This window comes from Lithobates pipiens, unplaced genomic scaffold (genome assembly GCF_037356315.1).
Source record: "Lithobates pipiens isolate NorthernLeopardFrog02 unplaced genomic scaffold, aLitPip1_a1.2 Scaffold_8, whole genome shotgun sequence".
NCBI lineage: Eukaryota > Metazoa > Chordata > Amphibia > Anura > Ranidae > Lithobates > Lithobates pipiens.
This window is the reverse complement of record NW_027507903.1, coordinates 193284190-193306877: the sequence shown is the minus strand read 5'-3', so window position 1 is coordinate 193306877 and position 22688 is coordinate 193284190. Positions and strand designations below refer to the sequence as shown.

Below are 22688 nucleotides of genomic sequence, written 5' to 3'. Positions count from 1 at the left end.
TGATCAGTTAAACCTACAAGTGCTTTTTTTAACCACTACTATTTCTTTATACTTGCTTTTGAAAATTAAAAATGATGCAATTTAGAAATTGGATGTAAGGTTTAGCACTGAGAAACACTTTTTAAACCAAAATGAGGGACAATAAAGGAGGAAAGAGGGACAGAGGGATTTTGTTCCAAATCAGTGACAGTCCCTCAAAATCAGGGACAGTTGGGAGCTATGCATGTGCAGCCTGATTCCAAAGGCTCTGTCTTATATGGACATGTTCTGGAGTCAGTGGAGGAAGGGGAGGATCCGTGCATACAGGATCAAACAGCCTTTTTACACAATGTGGAAAATTAACCTTTTAGGTTCCACAGTGAGTATAACAAGCATTCTTCACTGTATATACAGACTGATTATACTGTCGTGGGTTTAGTAACACTTTAAGTCCATTGATTTCTTTTCAAACCAATGCACTGCGATGGTGTATGCTAAAAAAGAAATTGCAGAGATTGTATTTTATTTTTACACAATGTGTTATATCCTGTAGTGAGTTGCAATTCACTGCATGGTAAACTATAGAAGCCCAAAAAAAAGGGAAAAAAGGGTTAAAAATGCAATGCAAAGTGTGCTAAAATGCATTGCAGTGTGCCACAACACAATTTAAAAATGCATGTCTGTGCATGCAAACTGATCCATTACGGCGTGATCAGCCCCTGATCGACATTGTTGTACTAGCCTTATTGATGGTGTTATCTATTCTATTGAATTTTAAGGGAGTTCTATGGTCACAACATACACTTAAATTTTTTAACATCAGAATTGTAATAGCAATACAAACAGTAGTGATTATTGACAATTCAGTATAAGCTTACCTGAAAAATCTTCTTTCATACTGTAATGTTAGTGACATCTCTATCCAACATCCAGTATTCCTTGCATGCTTTGCATTTTCCCCTCTGCTGTTTACTTTTCAGTTTATAGGGACTACATATCCCATGGTACCTTGCTGCCTGTACTGTGATTAGTAGTAGTGGTGATTCCTGTCCTGACTTCAGCTCCTGAAACTCCTCCTTTCAGCACCTCTGTAGTTCAGAAGGCGGGCTCTGTTAATTCTGCGACACAAATGGCATATTCCTACTCAAAGGGCATATTGAATGCATGTCACAGAACTTAAGGAAGTAAATGTGTGTGGGGATCTTCACAAAGTAAATTTTAGCAAATTTCAAAATCTTTCAGATTAACCACTTGTGGACCATCCACAATACATACATTGCAACAGTGTGGCTGCTCTGTGCTAGATCACGTACCTAGTACGTGATCCGCGCGCCGAGTTAGGGGGCGCGATTGGCACCCCTGCCGTCCCAGCTATGATGTGATTCACTGCAGCACAAGCCAATCAGAGTGTGCCAGCTGCTGATTGGTTGGCGGCCGATCGGGTCCTGTAATTACCAAAGAGAGCCCTGTGTTTGTAAACAAACACAGGGTTCTCTTCTGACAGCAGTTATGTGCTGTTTTTTTCTCCCTGCAAAGCAGGGAGTAAAAACCAGCACATTGCTTGCTAAAAACAGAACACAGCACACACATTAACACATGTTAGGCACACAGGTAACCCCTTGATCGCCCTAGATGTTAACTTCTTGCTGCCCAGTGTCATTAGGACTGTGTCAGTGTATATTATTAGCACTGATCACTGTATTAGTATCACTGGTGATGTCAGTGTCAGTAAGTCATTTCCCCCGAGTGTCAGACTGTCAGTCTCACTATAAGTCGCTGATCGCCACCATTACTAGTATAAAAAAAAATTGTAATAAATAAAAATTCCTGTACATATACCATTGTTTTGTAGACGCTATAACTTTCATGCAAAACAATTAATATACACTTATTGGGATTTTTTTTTTTTTTACTAAAGACATGTAGCAGAATACATTTTGGCCAAAAGTTCTGAAGAAATTTTATTTTTTAAATGTGTTTATTGGATATGTTTTAAAGCAGAAACTAGAAAACTGTCAAAAATGTCAGTCTTTTTTCATTTATATTGCAAAAAATTAAAAATCCAGTGGTCATCAAATACCACCAAAAGAAAGCTCTATTTGTTGGAAAAATACTTTAATTTTGTTTGGGTACAGCATTGCATGACTGCACAATTGTCAGTTAAAGTAGCACAGTCCTGAATCGCAAAAAAATGGCCTGGTCATGAAGGGGGTAAACCTTCTGGAAGTTAATAGGAGTAGTCTAGAAATAATTTAAATACATTCTACTTGTGGAAATGAATGTATCATTTTAACATTTGACCATAGATATGCTTTAATGGGTAAATTCACCCATATATGTTACAAGTGGCATTTTTTCAGAAAGGCTGTTATTTTCTGTTTGTAAACTCTATTCTTTAATTTCTTTCATTTCAGAGTTGTCTTCTTGGAACCTCAGGATTTTCACTTTACTTAGGAAATGTGTTCCCTTCTGAAATGGACTATCTGAGATGTGCTGCTGGATCTGTAAGAATTTGCAGTATTATATTTTTTTTTGCTTTAAGCTTATTCATATGTTTATTATTCACATAAACTATATATATATATATATATATATATATATATATATATATATATATATATACATACATTTTTGGATCAGTGCTTAGCAGATTCTACTCGTGTCTCAACCCACTGCTCTAACAAGATGTAATAATAATAAAATCCGTGCTAAAATAGTCCCAATTGACACAAATGGATCCTTGATTGAATATCATGACAATATGTTTCCATAGTTGAGAATGATAGGGTAGATCCTTTTCACAAAGCCACCACAGTGATTCACATGAGAAAATGCACCGCCACCTTAAGAAAATCTTGCTTACCAGATAGCAAGCAAAACCAGGCATATGGTTATAGCCTAGCCCAGCCAAGGCCTTTATTGCACAGAAGATCTTATGGACGATTATCCCAGGATGGATGGCTGCAATGTCTCTCAAACACTGGCAACACTGTAGAGCCCGTGACCGTTTCATTCAGAAAATTACCCAGAAAGAAAGGCTTTTCTTTTCACTCTGCAGTGCTGTCATTTTCTGTAAAATGCAATGCAATATGGCTACCTGGAGGTGTTCTGTACACAGATAGCTTGTGTGATTGGTTTACCGATCTTCCCAGAAGTAGTTCACCGTTTATTCTTCCCTCCAAGTGAAGCAATGGATATAATGTTTGCTCTAACAAGATGTACCTGTTAATTGTCATTTTTATCTAACAAGTAAGGATCTGTTCTGGCTCAAACAAACTATTTCCCTCACTAACTTGTGCGACTGCTGAGTGTGCAGTACAAATTGTATGTAGCTGAGGCACTGTGTTCCAGGTGCGAGATGAGACCTTCCTGTCTCACACCCAGAACAAAGTAGCGTTGGTCTGAGTGGCACTCAGCCATTGATAGGCAGCTTTGTATTCTATCAAGATTTACAAAGCTTCCTCTGATTGATTGAGTCAGAGATTGTGACATCATCAGCCTGCCTTTCTGATTCAGCCAATTAGAGAAAGCTTTTGTATTCATTAATAGAATACAAAGTTCCCTATGAATGGCTAAGCGCCACTCAGACCAACACTATTTTGTTCCAGGTGTGAAATAAGAAAGTCTTGTATTGCACCCAGAACACAGTGCTGTATACTGTATGTAGCCTCAGCTGCATACAGTTTATACAGCACACCAAGTGACCACATTAGTGAGGGAAAGTTTGTTGGACCTGTAAACTAAAGCAGGAAATCAGCTTTAAGTACAATTTTGTCCATAATACATCGTGCTTGATGTATTGGTGTGCATGGCGCTTTGTGCTGTGTATATTTGGGTGCATGGTACAGTATTGTCTGTGTATTTTGGTGCAAATTTGTAAGGGAATGATTATAATTGAACACATGGTGCAGTATAATGGGTGTGTTTGTGCTTACTAGTTAAAATGGTTCTAAAGCTAAATGTTTATTTACCTTAATGCATTTCCCGCATTAAGATCAAGATTGATTTAGGACTGGCTGTACCCCCCTCCCTCTCTAAACACGTACCTCACTCCTGGATCGATCTAACGCTGTGCCTAGAAACTTCAGTTTTTTCTCCTCTCTCCCTCTTCACACAGGGATTGACAGGCAGCAGCAGTAGTCATTGGCTCCTGCTGCTGTCAGTGAAATCCAGTGAGGAGGGAGCAGGAGGCGGGGCTGAGTTGTGCTATGTGTGTGTCAATGGACACACACAACCTGACTCAGGAGCAAGCCCACAGGTATGCACCCATAGGAAGCAGCTTCCTGTGGGGGCTTACTGAGAAGAGGAGTGGCATAGAATGCAAGCGGTGGACCCCAGAAGAGGAGGTTCAGGGCTGCTGGAGCACTGAAAAGAGGAGGAGCCTAGAGCACCAGCGGAGGACCCCAGAAGAGGAGGTTTGAGGCTGTTCTGTGCAAAATCACCAGGCAGGTAAGTATACAATGTTTGTTATTTACAAAAAAAAGATTTTTTAAAATCACTTTACCTACTTTCCAACCGCTGCATGCTGATATACGTTGGCACAATGGCAGCGGTGGGCAAATGGGCATACCTGTACGTCTCCTCTAATTGGCGGAGCTAGCAGACGCATCTGCCGCGTACAGCGTGACCGTGCCCATAGGACCGGTGGACTCCATGTCTGCCGGTCTCCCGGCAATCGTGTCATGGAGCCACAGAACGGGGAAGTGCCTATGTAAACAAGGCATTTCCCCATTCTGCCTTGTGACATGACAGAGATCACTGCTCCCTGTCATTGGGAGCAGTGATCACTGTCATGTGAGCTGAAGCCCATCCCCCCACAGTTAGAATCACTCTCTAGGACACACTTAAACCCTTCATCACCCCTTAGTGTTTAAACCCTTCCCTGCCAGTGTCATTTTGTCATTTACACAGTAATCAGTACATTTTTATAGCACTGATCGCTGTATAAACGACAGTGTCAAAAGTGTCCGCCACAATGTCGCAGTCATGAGAAAAAACGCAGATCACTGCCATTACTAATAAAAAAAATGAATTATATATATATATATATATATATATATATATATATATATATATATATATATATATATACACACAGTGCCTTGCGAAAGTATTCGCCCCCCTTGAACTTTTCAACCTTTTGCCACATTTCAGGCTTCAAACATAAAGATATAAAATTTTTATTTTTTGTGAAGAATCACTAACAAGTGGGACACAATTGTGAAGTGGAACGAAATCTATTGGATTTTTGAAACTTTTTTAACTATTAAAAAAATGAAAAGTGGGGCGTGCAAAATTATTCGGCCCCCTTGCGTTAATACTTTGTAGAGCCACCTTTTGCTGCGATTACAGCTGCAAGTTGCTTGGGGTATGTCTCTATCAGTTTTGCACATCGAGAGACTGAAATTCTTGCCCATTCTTCCTTGCAAAACAGCTCGAGCTCAGTGAGGTTGGATGGAGAGCGTTTGTGAACAGCAGTTTTCAGCTCTTTCCACAGATTCTCGATTGGATTCAGGTCTGGACTTTGACTTGGCCATTCTAACACCTGGATACGTTTATTTGTGAACCATTCCTTTGTAGATTTTGCTGTATGTTTGGGATCATTGTCTTGTTGGAAGATAAATCTCCATCCCAGTTTCAGGTCTTTTGCAGACTCCAACAGGTTTTCATCCAGAATGGTCCTGTATATGGTTGCATCCATCTTCCCCTCAGTTTTAACCATCTTCCCTGTCCCTGCTGAAGAAAAGCAGGCCCAAACCATGATGCTGCCACCACCATGTTTGACAGTGGGGATGGCGTGTTGAGGGTGATGAGCTGTTTTGCTTTTACGCCAAACATATCGTTTTGCATTGTGGGCAAAAAGTTCGATTTTGGTTTCATCTGACCGGAGCACCTTCTTCCACATGTTTGGTGTGTCTCCCAGGTGGCTTGTGGTAAACTTTAGACGAGACTTTTTATGGATATCTTTGAGAAATGGCTTTCTTCTTGCCACTCTTCCATAAAGGCCAGATTTGTGCAGTGTACGACTGATTGTTGTCCTATGGACAGACTCTCCCACCTCAGCTGTAGTTCTCTGCAGTTCATCCAGAGTGATCATGGGCCTCTTGGCTGCATCTCTGATCAGTCTTCTCATTGTCTGAGCTGAAAGTTTAGATGGACCGCCAGGTCTTGGTAGATTTGCAGTGGTCTGATACTCCTTCCATTTCAAAATGATCGCTTGCACAGTGCTCCTTGGGACGTTTAAAGCTTAGGAAATCTTTTTGTATCCAAATCCGGCTTTAAACTTCTCCACAACAGTATTACGGACCTGCCTGGTGTGTTCCTTGGTCTTCATGATGCTCTCTGCGCTTTCAACAGAACCCTGAGACTGATCACAGAGCAGGTGCATTTATACAGAGACTTGATTACACACAGGCGGATTCTATTTATCACCATCAGTCATTTAGGACAACATTGGATCATTCAGAGATCCTCGCTGAACTTCTGGAGTGAGTTTGCTGCACTGAAAGTAAAGGGGCCGAATAATTTTGCACGCACCACTTTTCAGTAACATTTTATATTTTTTATTTGCTAAAAAAGTTTAAAATATCCAATAGATTTCGTTCCACTTCACAATTGTGTACCACTTATTGGTGATTCTTCACAAAAGATTAAAATTTTATATCTTTATGTTTGAAGCCTGAAATGTGGAAAAAGGTTGACAAGTTCAAGGGGGCCGAATACTTTCGCAAGGCACTGTATGTATATATATATATATATATATATATATATATATTGAATATCAATTGATTAAGTGAATCAAGGTGAAGGTGCAAGGATAGTACCGTCAGTACATAAGAATTAATGATACTGAATCGGTACCAACAAAGTATGTAATGCTTTACTAACGATCAGACTGTCCGCCGGACTTTCCGAACGAGCGGACACACCCACACACAACCGGACTTTTGGCGGGAGTCCGCCTTACTTTTGAAAAGGAACGGACTTGCCCACACACGGAGGAAAGTCAGTTCATTTTGAACGTGGCTCCAGGTAGCCAGAACTATCGCTGGTCAATTGACACGTCGCTGGCCCCGTCACCTGGTGTTGACTTAAAGGGGAAGCCCCACTCCGAAAAAACGGCGTGGGGGTCCCCCCAAGGTCCATATAAGACCCTTATCCGAGCACGCAGCCCGGACAGTCAGGAAACGAGGTGGGGACGAGCAAGCGATCCCCCCTCCTGAGCTGTACCAGGCCACGTGCCTTCAACATGGGTGGGTGCTTTGGGGAGGGGGGGGGCGCGGCCCAAAAAAAGACTCGCCATAGCGTAAAAACGTCTAAGCAATTTAATAAAACATTAAGAAATATGTATTGCACTTATAGATTTAAAACTTTCAATAAACAAAATAGCCGGCCGGCTGTGTATGGACGCCCATCCAAGAGACTAGGTACGTGATATTCAATATAACTTTGCACATTGTTTTATCACTTCTTATATTCATGGTAACTACATTATTTGAACTGTTTTTCCCTGTATTGATCCCCCTGACGGAACAGCTTTTGAAGCAGAGGTGGATCACATGCTGATCAGGGGTTTTGCTTTTATTGCTTCGGTATCCAGCACCCTTTGAGGAATTCATAACCTAATCTTATTGGCTGGTATTTGGCTTTCTAGCTCAATGTCTGCTTTAATTATTATCCTAATAATACAATAATAGAGTGCTTGTACATTTCTCATACAGTCCTTTGTTGAGATTTCTAATCCAGTCAATACATTAGTTATTTTATTATCATGGTTAAAAAGGCTGTTGTAATTGTTTGTTTTGTTTACAGTGTATACCTTCAGCTGTTGTAAGTTTTGCAGTGTTGAAGAACAAAGAGAATGTGGTAAGTTCTTCTGAATAATAAAAGGCACATTTGTAATGTTTAACCCAATTAACGATGATCTAAGCACCCATAATGTAAAAAATTAAAATAAATATTTTTTTATAATGATTATATTCTTTTGATCTGCTATCATTGAATGCTAGTTAGTTTTAACATAAAACCACAATGATTAATGCTTTCATGCATTCTAGCTGCTGAAGTTGCTGTGTGCCCTCCCAGATCTAAGTTGCCCCCCCAAAGCCCCCTGACCACCCCTTCCACCCTGCATGCTATGACCGGCTGCTGAGCTCCTTTCCAATTACAGCATTCTATACTGTTCCTCCTCCGCAGGACTGAAATCACATTCCTTTACAACACAGCCAGTTAGCCATGATCTGAACAGGGTGTATCTGCCTACTGCAACTACACTGCCATTCTGACCAGAGAATTTCACAGGTCAGAAGGGCAACATAAAAGCCAGATACACCCTGTGAAGACTGACAGACTGTGTGTAAAGGAATGTGATTTCAGCCCTGTGTAGTGTGGGGGCTGCTGTATACATTGTTGGGATGGGAAAGGAGCTCTGCCAAGTGACCTGCCAGGGATCCCTGTCCTCTGATTCTCCAGCGGTGATCCCTGTCCTCTGATTCTCCAGTGGTGATCCCTGTCCTCTGATTCTCCAGCAGTGATCCCTGTTCTCTGATTCTGCAGCGTTAATCCCTGTCCTCTGAACGCACATTGGAAGTAGTGGGGGCCCAGGTCAACTTTTGGATCGGGGCCCACAAACTTCCAGCTATGCCTCTACATAAGTCTATTCACAGAGTAGCTATAAGGGACTCTTCGAAGACAGTTTTGACCCATGTCAAGTTCTCATAAAACAGTTGTAGAATGGTGGCCCAAAATTTTGTAAGTCTGAAAGTCACCAGACATATTGGTTAATTAATTTAGATAATTGTGTCTATAATATTTCATAATATACAGCAGCACAAGTGAGAATGATTTTGCTGGACAGATAATAATAAAAAATGCATTGTTTTTGAGCAAGAATTCTGTTGTTTGATGCTCATTTTGGCCTCTGTTTAGCCATCTCCTATCTAACATCTAATCTACCATCTTATTGCTGTGTATGACTTTCTCTAATTTGATAATTTGTATATATTTTTCAGATCTCTCATTTTCAGATATTACATGTATCAACATTTTCTATTACCACTACCTGCCTAATATGGTTTGGCTGCAAGTTAGCAATTAATCCAACAGCAATTAATGTAAGTAGCAGATTTGATTTAAACACGCTAGTCTCATTTGGGTTAAATGCTGTCAACTGTCTGATGCTATAAGCTTGCAAAAAATACCGAATTACCATATTTATCGGCATATAACGCGCACAGGCGTATAACACGCACCCCAATTTAGGAGAAGTTTCTGGAAAAAAACCTTTTTTTTTAAATAAACCACTTTGAAACAAAATAATGGTCAGTGAGCATCAATGCAGCCTGATTAGTGCCCATCTGCAGCCTCAATGCAGCCTGATTTGTGCCCATCTGCAGCTTCAGTGCATCCTGATCTGTGCCCAAATGCAGAAATGATAAGGCAATTAGCCATTTTCCCTCCCCGGTGTCATGTGGCTTAATTTAACACAGCAGGTGTGTTAAATTTGGTGTTATCGCTCTCACTCTTTCATACTGATCACTGGAAGTTCAACATGGCACCTCATGGAAAAGAACTCTCTGAGGATCTGAAAAAATGAATTCTTGCTCTACATAAAGATGGTTTAGGCTATAAGAATATTGCCAAGACCCTGAAACTGAGCTGCAGCATGGCGGCCAAGACCATACAGCGTTTTAACAGGATAGGTTCCACTCAGAACTGGCCTCGCCACGGTTGACCAAAGAAATTAAATCTATGTGCTCAGTGTCCTATCCAGAGGTTGTCTTTTGGAAATAGACGTATGAGTGCTGCCAGCATTGCCGCAGAGATTAAAAGGGTGCTCAGACCATACGCTGCACGCTGCATCAAGTTGGCCTGCATGGCTGTCATCCCAGAAGGAAGCCTCTTCTTAAGATGATGCACAAGAAAGCCCGCAAACAGTTTGCTGAAGACAGTTAGACTAAGGACATGGATTACTGGAACCATGTCCTGTGGTCTGATGAGACCAAGATAAACTTATTTGGTTCAGATGGTGTCAAGCATATGTGGCGGAAACCAGGCGAGGAGTACAAAGACAAGTGTGTCTTGCCTACAGTCAAGCATGGTGTCGGGAGTGTCATGGCCTGTGGCTGCATGAGTGCTACCCACACTGGGGAGCTACAGTTCACTGAAGGAACCATGAATGCCAACATGTACTGTGACATACTGAAGCAGAGCATGATCCCCTCCCTTCAGAGACTGAGCCGCAGGGCAGTATGCCAGCATGACAACAACCCCAAACACACCTCCAAGACGGCCACTGCCTTGCTAAAGAAGCTGAGGGTAAAGGTGAAGGACTGGCCAAGCATGTCTCCAGACCTAAACACTATTGAGCATTTGTGGGGCATTCTCAAATGGAAGGTGGTGGAGCACAAGGTCTATAACCTCCACCAGCTCCGTGATGTAGTCATGGAGGAATGGTAGAGGTCTCCAGTGGCAACCTGCGAAGCTCTGGTGAACTCCATGCCCAAGAGGTTTAGGGCAGTGCTGGAAAATAATGGTGGCCACACAAAATATTGACACTTGTGGACCCAATTTGGACATTTTCACTTTTGTTGCCAGCGGTTTAGACATTAATGGCCGTGTGTTGAGTTGTTTTGAAGGGACAGTAAATTTACACTGTTATACAAGCTGTACATTCACTACTTTACATTGTAGCAAAGTGTCATTTCTTCAGTGTTGTCATATGAAAAGATATAATAGAATATTTACAAAAATGTGAGAGGTGTACTCACTTTTGTGAGATACTGTATATACTTAAAACTTTCATTTGATGGAAAGTTAGATGTTTCCTGTTTTAGGTAAAAGGAAGTATTGTAGTTGAATCCAACAGAAAACAAAACATCCATGCAGATTCAGTTTTTCCTAAAACAGTGCTAATAAATAATAATACGCTCACACACAATTATAAATAATAAAAGATAACATTTACTTATGTTAAATACTATTACATATTTGGTTACAGAAAAAGCAGCATTATGCCAATCCTCAATGTTGCCAGTGACCTGCAGTGTGAAAGGTAGATGTAGGTCATTGGCGATGTTGAGAATGAGCCTACTTAGAACAGCTATGACTTCTCTTTGATGGTGTCCAAAGCAAAGAGTCATCGGTCTGTGATTGCGCAATATACATAATGTGGAAATATTCCAAAAGCTGAACAGAATATGGTTATAGATTGCTGCTGACTACTGATGATCACATTCAGCTAAAATACTTGCTTTGTGAATTGTATTCATATTGTAGTGCTTTTAATAGAATAGTAATTATGAATTATTAATCGTATTACAGAAAGGGTCTTCTCTAGTGTTGCTGTTCTTGCGATTCTTGAAACACAGTTACCATTAAGAATTAAATTAGATTTTTTTAAATCTGATTTTGTATAAATTGGGGGTCCTCTCTAGAGACCAAATTTATATTCTTCATTTGTTGCAGTAGATTTTTGATGCATTTTAACATTGCCAATCATCCCTACAGAGGATGCAGTTATTGGAAAGTTATTGGAAAATGTAGCAAGTGGGATTAAACAAAAAAAAAAAAAAAGAAATCTACACTAAGCAAAGATATGAACTGTAGTGTGCCCAAATATCAAAACATAACCTATTTTGTAATGACCAAATATGACTTTGTCCTTTTTCCTAGATAAATTTCAATTTGATGCTCCTCATTCTGATGGAAATTCTTATGGCAACAACAGTGATCATTTCTGCAAGAATGCAGATGGACTGCTGTCCCGAAAAAAGAGTGAGTGATGACAATTTTTGTTTTTCCTGTGTGATTTGTGCCTCATTTATCATTTTTTGTTTGACAGATCCTCTTTGCAAAAAAAGAATCTATATATCCCATTGGTATTTGCTTCGTTCTGTTGTAACATGTTATCTCCCCTTGATGGAGAGGTATTGCTTCAACACTTTCAAACCATTTAATCAATGTTTGGAAGCATATCTGTTCATATACAGTATATTTATTATTTATATTTCAACAGAAAAAATGAATTTCTATTAAAAAATGAAATTATAGGCATTAATAATAGAACCTAAAGTGTTTATAAACCCTTACATATACCCAGTGAGATGGCTGGCCTCAGGTGATACACAGCGGAAAAAAAGAAAACCTCATACATACGTTGTACCTGTTTATTTGCAGTCTTCTCTTCTCTATATCCATTTAAAGTCCAGAATTTATAAAGCATTTCTGAGCTGTCAGAAAAAAAGGGAGCTGACAGCTGAAATTACACATTGCAGAGCTTGGCGAAAGAGCTCTGAGAGCTGATTGGAGGGAAGGGGCACACCCTCCTTCACACAGAACGCAGGAACAGAGCTGAGGCTGTGAATCAGTTGGCACTCCCTCCTGTGTCATCTTTTTCCTCTTGGTGTCAGGAAAACTTGTCAGAATTGACCCATGCTGATTGCAGAGGAACGAAGCAGCAGACAGAAATGACACTTAATGCTCTTAATTAAAATATGTATACACTGTAGAGGGATGTTTTGTTTGTTCATATTTCATGTCTGAAGTTTACAGCTACTTTAACATAAGATATTTATAAAGGTATCTTAAAGAAATATTAAAAAAGTTATGTGTGGTCTTTGACAGAGCCATTATCAATAAATGCTAGGCTAACTCCAAAAAACGCTGGTTTTCGTTCTAATTCATTAAGGACACATGATTCAGTTGTTTAGAGACTATTGGATAATACAGCCAACTTCAAGAGGAACTGCACACCGGCAAGCATAAAAGTAATTGACCAACCAAATATAACCCCATTGCTTATATAACTCCATTGCTTATATATAACATTTCCAAGACAATTTACAGTGGACCTTGAAAAGCTGAAAATATATATATATATATTAAATTCTGGTGCCGGATATGTGGATTATTTTCTGACTTAATACACCTGAAGAAGGGGATAACCCCGAGACATGTAGAAGGAGCAACTGATGGAAAAAATCTCCACGTGTAACAGCACGGGATCATTATTATATATATCTGAGTTATTCCAATTTGTGTCAGACAAGTGGATACTCCATGATTATTAGTATCCAATGTAATTTATCTACTATTGAAGGCTTTTTACTATGTGTGTGTTTGTGCATAATAAATTTATATATTTTTGTAAATTGACTGTTTATAAGTTTATACCATACCATGAGAGTCCATGTTGCCTCCACAACTGTCCAAATTTCTAACTCTTTGGCTTTTACCACCAAGATTAGACCCAGCCAGGAGACCAGTTCAGTAACAAACCCTGGGCCCCTAAATCTCTCAAACCTGACAAATCTTTGTCAGCATGAAGAGATGTCTCCACAGATTACCAGACCTCCATGCTGCTCTTTCAGATTTCTTTAGTCAGAGAGTTATTGGTATTGCTCCAATGGCAGAAAGTTTTTTCAGGGGTTTTCCTCCAACCTGTTTACTGTTTTAAAACCAGAGACTCAGACTGTCTAGGAGCTGGCTAATTCTGCAGTTATTATGAGAGTTCTGGCCTTGATATTAGCCTCCTTCGGGGCAGTGCCATTTGCTCTGTTTTACATTCTGTTGTCATGAAACTAATATGTTTAGTCTCTAGACAGATTGGATTGACACTGAAGACAAGGTTACCTCTGGACTAGTGGCTCAGGAATTTGTCTTTGGAGTTTAGGAAATACTTCCTCCCTTTCCTAGACATCTTCTTGGTTCAGGGGACTTGGTTTACAGAGGAATGTTGTCTCTTAACCGGTTCCAAACCAGCGTACGCCGATGTACGTCGGCAGAATGGCACGGGCAGGCATATTGGCGTACAGGTACGTCCAATCTTCAATGCCGCCCTGCTACCGTGAGCGGCTGAATGGAGAAATGCCGTTGTAAACAGCATTTCTCCATTCTGCCTAGCAACTAGTGATGCTGATCTTTGCTCCATGTGATTGGAGCAGAGATCCGTGTTCACTAAACGAAAGCCCAACCCCCCACAGTTAGTAACACACCCCTAGGAACACTTAACCCCTACACTGCCACCCACTGGTTAACCCCTTCACTGCCAGTGTCATTTACACAGGAATTACTGCATTTATATAGCAGTGATTGCTGTATAACTGACAATGGTCCCAAAAATGGGTCAAAAATGTCCGATGTGTACGCCATAATGTCGCAGTCACAATAAAAATCGCTGATCGCTGCCATTACTAGTAAAAAAATAAATAATAAAAAATTATTAATAAAAATGCCATAAAACTATCTCTATTTTGTAAACGCTATAACTTTTGCGCAAACCAATCAATAATCGCTTATTGTGATTTTTTTTACCAAAAATATGTAGAAGAATATGTATCGGCCTAAACTGAGGGAAAAAAAGTTTTTTTATATATTTTTGGGGGATATTTATTTTAACAAAAAGTAAAAAATAATGCATTTTTTTCAAAATTGTCGCTCTATTTTTGTTTATAGCGCAAAAAATAAAAACCGCAGGGGTGATCAAATACCACCAAAAGAAAGCTCTATTTGTGGAAAAAAAAGAATGTAAATTTTGTTTGGGAGCCTATGCATCGCATAGTAGTCCATTATGTGTCACTTACCTGACACAGGAGCCAGCGAAGTCACCGCTGTCCCCTGTAGTCCGGCGAATCCATCTTCTCGGTGGGGTCTCGCAGCTCCGCCACTGCCATTTGGCGAAGCCGCGATGACGTCACACCCAAGCATGCGCACGGGAACGGACACGCTCGGCATCTCTGTCGTTGAAGATGCCGCGCTCAGTACGCCAGCGCGCCGCTGTCTACGGCACATGCGCCGTAGACAGCGGTGCCTGTCTTCGGGCAAATATCTCCTAAACCGTATAGGTTTAGGAGATATTTCTTGGACCTACAGGTAAGCCTTAATCTAGGCTTACCTGTAGGTCAAAGTGTGTTGTAAGGGTTTACAACCACTTTAACATTCTGGGGCTTTGAGTAATTTGGTTGTTCCTGCAATGCTAGACATCCTGGAGGGGTTAGTCAGACAACACTAAAGCAGCGGCATACATCTACTGCCAGGGAACAACTAGAAGTCTTAATGTGGCAATAGAAGTGGAAAGAATTCTAGTTTGAGGAGAACTTCATGTTCCAGCATTGTCTGCAATTCATATTCCAGGTGTGGACATTTGGCCGGAAAACTACCTCAGCCGGCAGTGTCTGGACCCCCAGGGGAATGGTGCTCTATGAAAAAGGGGAAGTTACAGCAAAAGGAGAAAAGGCATAGGAAAGATACCACATATACTGTACAACCACAGAGATATAGTGTCTGACAAAATGATGAATGAATTATAACAAAATAGAAATGTATTGTATATATAAATACACAGTAATTGACTACACAAAGTATAAAATCAATAACCTCCACCATTAACTATCCAATGTCAATGTTGTCAGTGACCAGACAAATACAGACAAACTAACAGACTGACAAACAAATAGGGGAATGCCTTCACTGCATGTGCATAAATATATGGGCCATAGAAATGCTATATAAATGTAAGCAATGTGGCAACATCAGATGTGGAACCAGGTAATCCTTTTATGAAAAGAATGGCAGCAAAAAATAATATAACGCATACTCATTCAAAATCGTTTGATTGAAAATTGTAGATAAAGTGGGCTGTATGAAGCTGTTACATACATAAAGGTGGATATCAAACAGCTGAGCGAGGAAACACCTCTTGTATCAATCAGTATCTTTATGCCACAGTATTCACTTATGTCTGGACTTGTGAATCAATACATCCAAGATGGATAAAGGATGAATGATGAGATGGCCATTTAGAGTGTCATCTGGATAGAATTTAACAGGAAATCCGTGTCCCACATGATATGCCAATAAACAGCCGAGCCATGGATCCTGAGTGCTGATGCAAAATGCTCTGAGCAACAGATGCTCACATGGAGGGGGAGTGACGTCAACTAGTTTCACTGGGAAACTCCCACTTCTTCAGGACTAGCGCCCCCGGCTGAGACAGATATAAACACCAGTAGTGACTCAGTTTCTGTCTTCCCATAGGGAGATCAATTAACCATGTTTGTTTATATGAGACGATGAATACATTGCACCATTCACAGTGAACGAAGGATGTATATAAAAAAAAAACATCGGTGATGTGGCTGATTGAAATCAAAACACAAATAACATAAAATAAAACACAAAGACTTAATCAGGTAAACAAATAGAACACGATATACAGGACATAAATAAAGTGACTTGTTCATAACTGTGTTAATAGATACGAGAACACAAAGTTTGGAAAAAGCTAGAGGAAGCAAAGATTAATTACAAAAACTGAAAGACATTTATTGGATAAAAAAACACAGAAAAAAACAGAAAACATAAAAGAAAAAAAAACCCAATGTCACATGGAAAACAAAAACTAGTCTAAAAAGACCTGTAAATTCATCTCTTTGTTAAGTCCATAAGGCATCAAAGTATCTAATTTATATATCCAGAATTTTTCTTTTTGAAGGAGTACCTTATCAAAATCACCCCGCCTGTTCACATGGTTGTTAATGGTTCACATTATGGATGCAAATCTCTTTCTTTGCTCATTTCTCCCCCTCCATAGGGTTCAACCTGTTGGAGCTCGAACAATCTAAGACGTGTCCAGTTTCCTGCAAGGATGATGAAGTTTTTCTCCGTAAGTATTAAGGAAACTTGTTTTTACATTTTGCATCTATAAAATCTTAAAATACTTTTATGGGCTAATTTCCTCTTTATTGGTCTGTCTTTCAGATTGTTGAGGTGGTAGTTGGAATATCTGCAGTGTTTGGCGGTGTCATTGCTTTACATATTGATGTACTCCTAAACAGTCCTTATTTGTATGTCTCCATCTTTTGGGTATTAGCAGCCGTGAGTATATAATTGGATAACTTTTCTTTAATTGTTTGTAAAAAAAAAAAATTAAAAAAGAAAGCTGTTGTTTTCTAAGATGAGTATTATTGGCTAAGTGATTTTCCTGGTGATTGCTGTTAGTTCACCAAACATCTTCATAAAAGTGCTGCACATTTTTTTTTTCATGTTAGCTGTAAATCAGTCTTAGCCGTTGTTTAGATTAAATTTACTGTGACACCAGCATACATAATTATTATTATTATTATTATTATACAGGTTCTATATAGTGCCAACAGTTTGAGCAGCACTTTACAACATGAGGGCAGACATTACAGTTACATTACAATTTGGTACAAGAGGAACCTAAAAAGGAAGGGTCAATTGATACAAAATGTAATAGCTGTGGGGGATGAGCTGATGAAGTAAAAACCATGTTACTTTGAAGCAGGATAGGCTTCTTTGAAGAGAAGGGTTTTTAGGGATCACCTAAAGACGGATGGATTAGGGGACAGTCGAACAGATTGGGGTAGGGAGTTCCAAAGGATGGGAGAAGCTCTGGAGAAATCCTGGAGGCGAGCATGGGAGGAGGTGACAAGGGAGCTAGAGAGCAGGAGGTCTTGGGATGACCGAAGAAAGCGGCTTGGTTGGTATTTTGGGACTAGGTTAGTGATGTAACTAGGGGCAGAGTTATGGATGGCTTTGTAAATTATTGTTAGTACTTTGAATTTTATTTGTTGGGTGAGTGGAAGCCAGTGGAGGGATTGGCAGAGAGGGGTGGAGGACACCAAAGGGCTGGTAAGGTGGATGAGTCTGGCAGCGGAATTCATTATGGACTGAAGGGGGTATAGTCTATGTAAGGGTAAATAATGTACTGATTCGTGCTTGGAGAATGGAAACCACTAATTACTTGCTTGCTTTATGCAGAGAGACATCAATCTCCCTTGGTTTAGTAAGAAGATATTATATCCTTGTACTTACCTTTATCAACTTACTTCCTGAAGGCTGTCTCATAATGAACACTATATGCTGCCTTTCTATACATAGATTATTTCAGAATTCATGTGTTTGCTGGTAGAATCATGTCATTTAACTCACTGCATGTTTTTTATTGAAATAGATTACTGTTTTACCAGTAGTTTTATAAATATGTGTTTGAACATGACTATAGTCACTCAGAATGTAACTTAAACATGATTTTTTTTTTAAAATAACAAACATGTTATACTTACCTCCACTGTGCAGCTCGTTTTGCACAGAGTGGTCCTGAACCTGCTCTTCTGGGGTCCCTCAGCAGCTGACTCTGCTTCCTCCCGCAGGTACTTCTCACGTTCATATGATATCCCTCGCATGGTGAAAAGCACCTCTGGGCACGCTCCTGTGATACAGCTGGTGGCTATAGCCGCTCGCTGTATCACACGGCCCCGCCCCCCGGCTCTCCGCGTCAGTGGACGAGCCAATGGCTGCGCTGCTTTCCACCCATCCACTCCAGCCAATCAGCGGCCAGACTGAGCGGTGAAGAGGATGGCGGGGGTGAGCGCAGGATTTTCGAGGGGTGTGGTAAGTAAAACGGGGGGGGGGGGGGCTGCAGGCGCAGGCAGTGGCAGATGTTTTTTCACCTTAATGCATAGAATGCATTAAGGTGAAAAAACATTTACCTTTACAACCCCTTTAATCTTCATGACAACTGTAGGAGATGGGTGTATAAAGCCATGTATGATTATACAGGTTCTTATTTAGGAATTGAATTGCATAATTCAAGTTTGTCAGTTTCTGACTATGTATTTGTTTCAGCACTTACAGAGCTATGAAGTCAGGGGAATTCAGTAAAGCTTTTACAACGGTTTTCTTGTTATAGGTCCCTTTAAAATGACCTGCGCCTAATTCAGACAAGCATTTGCACCAGTACTGACAAATGACAAATTCGTATAGTTCTTACTACTGCCACTTTAAGAACCAGAGTTAGCACCAGTTCGCAGATTAGGAAATATAAATTGGGGACACCAGAGCTCAGAGTGGGGCACGTCTATGCTGACTGGACTGAATAGCGACTATGGATCAGTTCAGCCCACTGTTCTGCAATGTCAATCAAAAGGCTGACCTGACTGGGAATTAGTCTCTTAGTTTCCTATTTGGCTCCACGCACACCATTACAAAACTCCTCAACCATGCACCCGTTTGTGTGCTGGACACAAAGGCTGGGAGAGAGTGCACTTGGGAGTGAGTTTTCCAGTATGAACGCTCTGACCTCAGTGTAGTCTCCAATCTTGTACCTGTCCGTCTTTTGAGGCCCGATGGACTTCTTAAGAGAGCCAACGATACTAGGATTCCCCCAAGAGTGTCTATATTTTCTGTTCTCCCTTTGTTCAGAAATACGTCGGTAGCGCCACCCTGAAGGAGCTGCTTGGTAAATTTAGGTTTTTTGATCTCTGCCTCAACCCCAGGAATGACCTCAGCCCCTCTGGCACACCTGGTTAAATTAATTTACTGCAAACACATTTAAAGACACATGTGGAAAATACTGTTATCCTGGCTGGGGATTATCACCAAAAACAGACACACACCTGGTAGTGATAAAGAATTGTATATATTATCATGGTTTAAATCATATGGAAGCTTACAACACTGTTAAACCTTTCTGCAAAGAATTAATACATTAGAAAAGACAATCTTCAATACTAAGCAATTGTAAATTTAGAAAAGGGCAGTCATCTATATGCCCATAACACAGATCCTAAGAGGGAGAAGAGATCTATCAACTTCTCAGCTCTTTCTGGGCTACAAACACCATTGAAAGCAACGGTACAAAAAGAAGAAATGGGTTAACAGGTACAGTAAGCACAGTTCTGTAACGTTGCAGGTCCTAAGTTGAAGGATACTAGTGTCTTCTGCTAGCAAACATTGGGGCCCATTCTAAAGAGAGTAGGTTTAATCAATCAAAAGTAATCCTCTTGGAAATCCCGGTAGTGTTTTGTAATAATAGAATGGCTAAAGTGGCAGCTACAAACAAGCATCCTGGGACAGTAGAAGGGGAATAGGTGTCTGCATGCAGTGTCTCTATTGTGCTAAGAAAGATGTTGGGTTTACACTCGCTCACCAATCCTCTGGGTGATGACACAATGGAAGTCCCAAATGGTGATTCAGGCTCCTGGAAATGTTGTAAGGCACTGGATCACCTCCTGTCAGCCAATCAGGATGGCTGGTAGCTGAACTGGCAGAGTGATGGGACAATGGCCAAGAGGACACATGGATGGGTGTTGTTATCCACGAAGCGGTGTGTGGGTTGTCTCCGCTTTGCTAGATGGTAGTTGCTGAGCAGGGTCCCTGGGATGAACGTTGGAGGACCGGGTGGGTGACACTGTTCCTGGCTCCTTTATCTTCAGTCTCTTGGCAGCAGTCTCAGGAAAAGCATGGCTCTCTCTTAGATGCTGATAGACAGTGTGTCTCTCTCTCTCCACCACACAGTCCCATCACCTACCCACTCCTGCCATCTATCCCCTCTCCTCATGGTAACTCTCCCTGGTAGTCTCAAGAGTAACGTGTCTTTCTCTCCCTCTGTTGGGTCACACAGTCCTTGGTGTCAGCGTTTGTCTCTCCCCTCAATCAGATGCTGGTACCCCAGACTGCTCTCTTTACTCTCCTCAGATCTTCTGTCAGCATTCTGGCTGTAGTGCTGTGTGGAAAACCTGCCTCTCTCTCTTTTCTCTCATCTCATTTACCTCAGCACTTCCTGAAAACTCCATTCTTTCCCAGTGTGCTTTGTGTCTCTGAGTTTTCTGGAAGGACAAGTCAGCATCTCTCTGTCTCCATCTTGTGGCCAAAAGGAGAAATTGCATTACAACATGCCTGCTACATTTCTTTACAAACATTATTTCATGTAAGATAATGTGGGTGAAAACCATAAGTACCTCAGGCTAGCACTGTAGTTATATTGTACTTTGTCCTGAAGCCTTACCATCCTGAATTAATATTATTTTGGAAGGTGATCTACATTTGCATACAGCCCTCGACCAAGCAGTTGTAATTGGTTTGAAAATAAAAAAAATTTTCTTCCTTTTTTATTTAACCATAAATAGTATTATAAATCGCTATTTATCATAATGGCTTTCACTTATTTACAATCTGTTGAAATCAACTTTACAACTTTTTGTTTCACACTTTAATAAACTGGTAGAACATAGAACTGTGAAACAGACCAAAGTTTTCACCAGCTGTTAAAGTATTACCTTCTAAGCCCATGTTCACATTAAATGCAGCTTTGAAATCATGCAACTTCATCTGAAATTGCATGATTTCAAAGCCGCGGCTTCAGGTGTGACTTTGAAGACATCCGTGAGGCTTCATGCACAGATGTCTATGCAAGTCACACTGAAATGACTAAAAGTAGTGCAGGTACTACTTTTTCAAATTGACGCAGCACCGCAAAGTCGGGGTCGCACTGATTTGACTAGTGCCTTTGCCGACAATAGGATGCGACTTGTCATACGATTTGACCTGTCAAATCTCATGACAAGTCGCTCCAATGTGAACGAGGGCTAAAAGTCTTGGATTTTATAAGTATTGTGTTCTTCAGGCCACCAGATGTCAGTACTCAGCAAACTAAAATACAGTGTACAAGGTGTTGTGTAATTACATACTGTACTGAACTATATATATATATATATATATATATATGTATGTATGTATGTATGTATGTTAAAAGATATTCTCATTAGGGAACTTAGGGAACACAGTACATTAGATGTGCCTACAGAGATAGGTTTTACTATCCAAACCCAGCTGACAGCCATTAAATGTCTCAGTCATTGGTTGTAATATTTCTGATAACGGTTCATAACAGGGATCTTCATTAGTCATTACACAGGTGTTAGCTTGTGCACACATGCATGCACATCATTTAGCTTTTTTCAATATGGCACATTTGACAATTTATGCATACATTGACAGCAGTCTGCACAATATATAATAATATAATAATATATAAAGCTATTGCTCAGAGAGCCTAGTTAGAAGTGCTGGTGAGGCTAGAAGTATAGTCTGGGGTTGCCAGAATGGACAAGAGGCTTAAAGGATAAGTTCAGCTTTTAGAAAATAATAATAAATGCAAATTCTTTGCAGGTAAAAAAATGCACATTTATTATTTTTTCTTTTGGAGCCTCTAAAGCATTGCACCAGCGATCAGAATCTGTCAGTGTATCAGTATACCCGTACATCCCATATGGACAGGCAGATACACTGACACTAACAAATCAATGAACTATCACGGCACTCCACTTCAGGGAATGCTGAGCTCTCAGTGACCTCACAGCCTTTTCTCCCTCTTCTCTGTAAAGCACTTCTGGGATTGACCAGAGCGATTCACCGTGCAGGTGCTGACCAATCAGAATCGCTGTGTGAAGATGAACTAGTGCTAAACACTAAGGGATTTCATCTTGATGTGGAATAGGTATATAGATGACGTTTTGATGCTGTGGACTGGCTACACTACTGATCGAGCTGAGTTTATGCTTGATCTAGATCAGAATGCATTCAATTTAAAATTTACTATGCATCAAAGTAAGAAATCCACTTCCTTTCTGGATATCACAGTCATAATTGAAGGTGACGGGAATATTAACACCACTCTATATCAAAAGGTGACAGTGGGGAACACCCTCTACATGCTAGTAGTTTTCATCTGACCCCTCTCATCAACAGTATCCCTTAGGTTGCACAGAATCTGCTCCAGTGATACTCTATTCAAGCAGGAAGCAGACGCACTACAAATGAGATTGTCCGATTGGGGATACTCAAAGACCGTGCTTAAAAAAGCATATAAAAGAGCATTTAGGCCAGGGGTCTCAAACTGGTGGCCC

At 40.4% G+C, this 22688-nt stretch overlaps 1 protein-coding gene across 3 annotated transcripts in view; it reads left to right on the top strand.

Annotated features, from left to right (window-relative positions):
* MLC1 (modulator of VRAC current 1) overlaps positions 1-22688 on the top strand; it is a 125931-nt gene that overhangs the window by 2420 nt on the left and 100823 nt on the right. For all 3 annotated transcript variants that reach the window (XM_077473369.1, XM_077473368.1, XM_077473370.1), the window contains exons 3-8: positions 2394-2483; positions 7792-7845; positions 8991-9092; positions 11653-11754; positions 16571-16642; positions 16738-16854. In XM_077473369.1, the coding sequence (XP_077329495.1) occupies positions 2394-2483; positions 7792-7845; positions 8991-9092; positions 11653-11754; positions 16571-16642; positions 16738-16854 (537 nt within the window). The remainder of the gene's footprint in view (positions 1-2393; positions 2484-7791; positions 7846-8990; positions 9093-11652; positions 11755-16570; positions 16643-16737; positions 16855-22688) is intronic.